The 7,612-nt window shown below is 45.8% G+C and overlaps 1 protein-coding gene across 2 annotated transcripts in view; it reads right to left on the reverse strand.

The window, feature by feature from the left end:
* RIC3 (RIC3 acetylcholine receptor chaperone) overlaps positions 1-974 on the reverse strand; it is a 20,050-nt gene extending 19,076 nt beyond the window's left edge. For both annotated transcript variants that reach the window (XM_017809883.1, XM_017809872.1), the window contains exon 1: positions 827-974. In XM_017809883.1, the coding sequence (XP_017665372.1) occupies positions 827-974 (148 nt within the window). The remainder of the gene's footprint in view (positions 1-826) is intronic.
* Between the last annotated feature and the right edge of the window lie 6,638 nt (positions 975-7,612).

Here is a 7,612-nt window from a genome sequence, read left to right on the forward strand (position 1 = left end):
GATGCATAAGATACAGTCACTGAACATGAGTCCCTGTGGGACAGCATCCAGTAGAACCTGTAAGTTCTCTGCACTTCTATGGGTCTCACCTCTGGCTTGTGGGTAGCCCTGGGCAGAACTCCTGCTCTGCCAGGACCTGGGGCTACAATACCACCTACTTTGGTAAAGTGCCTTGGGGAAAAACACTGACAGTAGAAGGCAACAGGCATAAAAAGAATGGGAGACACTTGTATAGAACCCATTCCTCCAGAGCTGAGGAGGGGACACGCAGAGTGGTAGGGCAGGCACAAAGGACACAGGACACAGCTCAAGGGACAGGATGTGAGCCCAAATGAGTCACCACGTGGCACACCATGATGAGGACCTGATGCGTGAAAACAAAATGCAAAACACTGGGAGTAGGAAACTAAACAATGAAGGTGATTAAAATGAAATTTTATTTCGTATGCAACAACAAAAGCGTTCTGTACAGAAAATAACTAAATGAAGCTTTCAAATAAAAAGTGATGTTTCGCAATAAAAAAAAAGAGTATGAGTATGTCACTTTTCAGCAGCTTTAACAGCCCGCACGTAAATGAAATGAAATTTGGAAGATTTTAAAAAAAAAAAAAAAAAAAAGAGGTAAATCAGAGCGATAACAACGAATGAATCCTCTGCCACTCCACACGTCCCTAAGGGAGGAGCATGGGGGAAGGGGGAACTACGCCACGCTCCCACCCCGGGCGGCGGAGCTCCCTCACGGTGCCCCCGCCCCGGGCTCACCCCGGGCAGCGGGACCGGGGCGGGGAGGGACGGGGGGGAGCGACGGCGAGGAGCGGCCTCTTACCGTCGGGCGGCGCGGGCGCTGCGTGCGGCGCGGCCCCGGGCTCCTGCCGGCCGCCGCCCCGGGGCAGGAATGTCCGCGGCAGGAGGAGGGAGAGGCAGAGCACCAGGCAGGACACGGCGGCCACCCGGCAGCACGTCCAGCCCGCCATGGCCGCGCCGGCCGCCCGAGGCCTCTGCGCAGGCGCGCGCAGGCGCGCGGCGGGGGCCTGAGGGGGGCCCGGGGCGGCGGGAGGGGAAGGGGTTGGGACAAGGAGGGTGAGGGTGTTGGAATGTGAGGGTGTTGGGATGTGAGGGTCTTGGGATAACGAGGTGAAGGTGTTGGGATGTGAGGGTCTTGGGATGTGAGGGTGTTGGGATAACGAGATGAAGGTGTTGGGGTCCTGAGATGAAGGGATGAAGGTGTTGGGATGCTGGGATGAAGGTGTTGGGATCCTGGGATGAAGGTGTTGGGATCCTGGGATGAAGGTGTTGGGATCCTGGGCCAAAGGTGTTGGGATGCTGGGATGAAGGTGTTGGGGTTCAAGGATGAAGGTGTTGGGATGCCGGGATGAAAGTGTTGGGATCTCAAGGTAAAGGTGTTGGGATCCCTGGGTCTGGTCTGGTTTGCGTCCTTGTGGAAATGCCCCGAACCTCAGAAGAGCAGAAGAGGGTGGAGAGGGCACAGGACAAGGGAGAATGGCTTCAAACTGGAAGAGAGTAGGTTTAGATTAGATATTGGGAAAAAATTCTTCGCTGTGGGGGTGATGAGACACTGGAACAGGTTGCCCAGTGAAGCTGTGGATACCTCCACCCTGGAAGTGTTCAAGGCTAGGTTGGATGGGGTTCTGAGCAACCTGGTCTAAGGAAAGGTGTCCCTGCCCATGGCAGGGGGGTTGCAACTAGACAGTCTTTAAGGTTCCTTCCAACTCAAACCGTTCCATGATTCTATGAATTTTCCTGACCTCCCATAAGTGTTTCCCAGGCTCTCACCCACTCCTTGCCTGTAGCACTGCAAACCTACTGGGGGAAAAGAAAAAAAAATCTACACTGCACCCTTTCTTTCACTGCTGTGCAGGATCCCAGCTGGTCTCTGCTGCTGGCAGTGATGGCAGGACGGGGCAGGTGGGCACAGGGTGCCCAAAGCTCTGTGTGTCCTGCTGTGCCAGGAGCTGATGGCAGCAGCAGCAGCATTTTGGTCCCTGCAGCTCCCCTTGGCCTGGGAAGGGGCCAGGACCTTTCCTGTGGCAGGACTGCTGGTGGGGGCGCAGCTGGGCTTGCAGGGGCAGGAAAGCTTCTTGGCTAAAGGCACTGGTTTGAGGCCATGGCTCACCTGGATTCTCCATGTGGATTTGTTTCCCTCCTTTGAGCACACAGGAAAAGTGTAAAAAAATACAGACCATACTTAATTCAGTTTACTGCAACTAAGACATTTAAAAATTATAAATGTGCACATATTTTCAAAAGAGAGCTTGAAATATGCATATTTCAGTGCGTTTCTTTGGGTTGCTGCTGTGCAAAGTCATCCTGAAATGTCCTTCCGAGTACACTAACGCTAAAAGATCGAAGAGGGAAGTTCAGTGTTTGCACTCGTGCATTTTCACCGACTTAAGCAAAATACTGCCAGTCATGTCAAATTAAATTATATGGTTTTGTATTTCCATTATATTTATATTACACTGTATTACTGTAGTTGAATTAGACTATTTTCCATGGGGTCTGGGCTGTGACTACTGAATTTAACTCACTTTACGCAAGAGCTACCCTTAATTAGACTTGAGCTGAGAGCAGAATTGCTTTGACTAACGCTGCAGACCGCTACGGCAGCAGAATACCACAGGCTCTTAAATTGCTTCAAAAAAGATATCCACTGACTGAACAGCTGGAACCGGGTGGACAATTCCAGAAGTCATTCTTACTGAGCACCTCAGCCCTGGGGAGGTGGCAGCCCCTGGCCAGGCCCCACCAGCCCTTACAAACTTACTCGGCTGGGGTATCCCCTTCCACAGCTCCTTCACCCACCGCTCAGTTACCAGGTCTCAGGCTCCTCACAGTAGGCTTTCTGGGAGTCCCCACTCTGTCCCTGGAAATAAGAATTGTGGGAGCTGTTGTTTTAGTGTCTGTCACTTTCCTAAGCTTGTCAGCAGCTTTTGATGCCTCCACAGGCCAAGTTAACAGGCAGGGGCATCAAAAGGAGTGTCACCTTGATCAGAAATGTGTCATCAGTTCACTAATGACAAATAATTCCCTTTGTCTGCCATGGATAATATGTTGTTGTTCTCTGGCAGTGGATGTGCTACCACAAGCAGCAACTTTTTTCTCTTCATTGAGGAGAAAAAGCTTTTTAGCATCATACAGTGGTGAGACACTGCAGTTGCTTAGGACCATCACCTTCAGCATCTAATGATGCTGAAGTTGCCCAAAGCATCAGTCCTTAAGCCAAAAGGAAAACAACTTTCTATGACCACAAGGAGAACACCACCGACCTGGCACAGCACTCCTGGAATCACTTCTCTTTCCCTTGTAACTCTTGGGATGTGCAGGAAGGACACAGCAGCTGGGAGAGCAGCTGGTGCTCTCCCTCCTGAGCCTTTCTAGACATGAGGGTGGTTTCACCATTCCAAGTGTCATCAAGCCAGTTGATCCTTGGGGGCTTCCTTGCTGATTATGTTTAGATAAAGCAGATTGCCTTTCCACTCTTATCTTGTTCCTAGGAAGGTCACTGGAAGAAAAAATTAAATGCTTACAGCAGTTTTCTCAATGCTTTTTCCCCACATCATTCAAAGCCAAGAGGAATGGGGAGACTGATGCTGTACGTTACCATTTCATGTGGAATCATCAGCTTTCTGATCCCAATGTGGTACTTGGTCCACGGCCACTCAAAAAGCCTAGAGCAGCTCAAAGCCAAAGCAAGGAACTTGATACTGGATTATACATAGAGACTGCATAGATTCAACCATCAAGAGCTATGTTGAAAAAAAATAAAAAGGAAGACTTGATAAAACCCTTTTTTTTTTTTTCTACAGTCAAATACAGAATTCCTGCAGGGTTCTTGGACTTCACTATAAGGACATATCCAGTCCTTCATCTGAGGAAGTCACAGGTGAAATTCTTCTAGTTCAGCTTGCTGTAGAACCCAGTTCTAGTTCTAGTCACACAAAACAATGTTGAGAACAGCATCATAACAGAGAAGATCAAGAGAATGTTTTAGATGATTATACCTTCTGGGAAGGGAAAATACCATTAGTATATTCTGATCTGAATATGTGCTTTTCAGACCATATCCTGAGTACCACGAACACCCTGATTGCTCACATGGGCATCAGAAAAGTCAGCCTCGTCAAGTGGGTTTCGCTGTATTTAGATTTGTTTGACTTGTGTTTGCCATTATGTGGAAAGAGATGTTTCCACAGAACAGTGTTCTTGTAAGCGCTAAATGTCTTCTTTGACTTATGTTTCCAAACTGATATAAGTACAGCCTTTATAATATTCAGAAATAACTCTTAAATAGCAAAACTCCCTCCAGCTGGTGTAATAGATATTCAGCAGGTATCAGTAAAAATCTCTAACAAATTATTTATTTTGAACTTCTGAAAGGCAACATTGGAAACTAATTTAATTTTATTCCTATTTATTTAACCCTTGTCTTCCTACCACTTACCTGTCTTTCTGCTATCCCATGCTTGCCAACTTTCCCAGTTTCTCCTTATTATGGGACAAAGTTTAATAGGCAATTTATCCAGTATGAATCAGAAGTTTTGGGGTTTTTTTTCCCCTTGTTTTTATGCTTTTTCCCTAAGGATGTTCTTGGGCTAATTTATTTTGCAAGAAAGCTTGAAACCCAGCAAAGGACAGAGTGAGTTGTACACATTCATGCAGCTATCCACACTGGCACTGTGAGCATCGAAACAACCAAATGCAAAAGCATTTGCAACTTATTTTAACTCTTTCCTTTCGTAAGGGAAGGGGCATCTTCAGAAGCTAGAACCTTTCTCACAGGTATAGGTCAGGATCTGCTTGGGCCACAGTCTATGGCCTAAGGAATACTAAACTCTGGATTATGTACAGCAATATTCAACAGTTCTGAAAACCAGGAAAGGCGTGAATACTCAAGAATGATTGCTGATAACTCAGTGAGGAGAAAATTAATGTGGAAGAACTTGAATGAATCATTTTAAGCCTGACTTTTTTTTTCTTTTGTCTGCTCATTCTTGATTGGCCACATATAAATTGCTATAAAAATGAACAATCTTTGATATAAATGTAAATCGGGAAGAAATTTCTTAACTTAATCAAGCTAACCATTGACACAAGAGCCTCCTCATATATCTAAGTCTTGTCAGAAGCAGTGCTACCACAGCTTCTCTCACCTGACTGAGGGGGTGTTTGTGTGCATGCTGCAAGCATACTTCTCACTGCAGAGTATCTGAGTAGCAAAGGACCAAATGCTGCTGCAGTAGGTCGATGCAAACACCAGTACGAAGCCTGAGAGCTTTTTTATGAGGAAGAATGTAATTCCCTGGTAATTCCCAAATCTGTTGATTAGCTGCAGAGCAGGCAAAAATCACTGGCTGGGCTGCACCAGCAGAGTTCTCTGGGAAGGTCTCTGTGGTGTGTTGTGCTCTCTGTTCTGCAGTGAGGATTTTGTGCACAGCACAAGGGCTGGCACAGCTTCCGCCCTTGCCGAGTGCTGAGCCGGTGCTGTACCTAAGAAACAAAAATGGGTCACATCCTCTGTGCCTTCTGTGGGTAGCCTGGAACATGGATGTGGTTTCTTGTCTTCTTTCTTGCCAAACCTGTTTGGCATATCTTCAAGTCTTCTCCTTGCTGAGAGCTGGAGGATTTGCCCCTAAATGAGTGGTGTTGACTAGAGGCTGCCTGCATGTTTTCCAGCTCCATGGTGAGTTGTTCAGGTAACATCAGGTAGCAGATGGGATCGCTTACACAATGAGATCAGGAACACATTAAAGGGGATGGCTTAACTATGGACAAGGTGATGCCTTGCAGGGGAAAGACCCTTTCTCTGCATCTTTCTTGGTGTCATTGATCAGCAGAAAGAAAGTTCAGAGGAATTCTGTGGGCCTTCTGTCACCAAAAAAAATAAATAAGGGAAGTAGTATTCTGCTCCAATTAATTAAACAAACTGATATAAATTCCGTGCTTAAATCGTACTTTGCATATCCATAATCTCTGCACTACATTTTATGTATACTTTACCCTTGGGTAAAAATTTGTGAGCATATAAATGCTTTCTCATATAATCTTGCTAAAGCACGCTCTTCCCTATAAATATTCATACCACTGCCAAAACATTTGCAAGCTTTCCCCAAAGGTGAAATATGTGTAATGTACTTTGCCTTCTGGGTATAAATATTATCCAATACATTTTGGTTAATATGAATACACTAATTATTCTTGTAACCCTTTTTAAAAGGGTCATCCTCATGATGTGAATTTTTAAAAAATGTAATTACAGTAATTGGATACTTAATCTAATTAAAATTGGCTTTATCTTTAATGGGAATTTTTCTAAAGAGGCAGAATGACAATTGACTTTCTGATAATCACTGTTTTCTTTCAGCTAGAGGATGCATTTAGTACAGTAGGAACTAGAGAACATGGCCTCTTAACTACATGCCAGCCACCTTTAGGGCCAGTCAAACTACAATTTTATCCATTACCAGGCAAAACTTTCACTTTACTTAGAAATAAAAGTTCCTCATCCTGAATTCATTGTGGCTCAGCTACAGATAATTTAGGGGGTGTTTGTCATGCTGACTATGATGCAAAGCATCCCTTAGAGAAGATGCTGTGTGGGGAAAGGTGCCAACCTCCCAAAGCCTGGCTCTGTTGGTGGCTGTAGGCACAGCCACATGTAGGATGAGCCCTGCTGTCTTTGAGAGGTGCACCTGGATGGACCCCAGCATGTTTGGGAGGCACCATAAATTCTCACTGACATCAACAGAACTCCAGTACAGAGGCAATCTGGATTATCTCCTGGGTTTATAATTGGGGTCAGCATTTCTGGTGCGGTCTCTAGAGGCACATTCCGTGCACACTGTGACTGGCAGGACTGTCAGTGTTCAACGGGGGAAAATTATTTTGGGTCCACACTGCCAGACCCAAATGCTACTTGTAGGGGGGTATCTTTTACTGTGGCAAGCCAAGGAGAACAAGGCCATGGAAAAGTTGGGAGTTGTGTGAGAAAGAGACTGGAAAAGTGGATTCGTGTGGCTACCTTCAGGTACCTCTGACATAAACATTTATGTCTGTTATAAAGCTGCTGTGCCTTTCAGGGCCTTCGCTTTACTGGAAGCCAGGCAAGAGAGAAAGACTTTCAAAGAAAATCAATCAACTGTTTTGTAGGCTCAAGTTGCCAATATTTTGTTCTCACATGACTAAAAACAAAGAGAGATATTTCATAGAGGAATAAATCATTGTTTTCTAAGAAGGATGATCATCTACAGCTACACAGCATTTCCTAAAAAAAAAAAGCTTAAAAAAAAATACAGATTATATAGAATGGGCCAAAGCATCACCTGGTGCAGAGATTTTGAAGTACCTGTATTCAGCTGATCTCAGTGTCAGCTGGGGAATGATCCAGTTGCCAGAAGGGTCTTTTAGGTTTCAGCCCCACAGCCTGGTGTCTGCTGCAGCAAGAGCCCCTTGCAGGATGACTGTGGCAGAAAATCTGTGCCTGTGTCTCCGTGAATGCTCTCTGTGCCTCTCATGTCTGCCCAGCTCCTGCACCTGGGGAGTCTGCTGGAGCTGACAGACCAGAAGCACCAGACTTACATTTTCCACAGGAAGC

This window comes from Lepidothrix coronata, unplaced genomic scaffold (assembly GCF_001604755.1).
Source record: "Lepidothrix coronata isolate B3197 unplaced genomic scaffold, Lepidothrix_coronata-1.0 Scaffold1, whole genome shotgun sequence".
NCBI classification, from domain to species: Eukaryota; Metazoa; Chordata; class Aves; order Passeriformes; family Pipridae; genus Lepidothrix; species Lepidothrix coronata.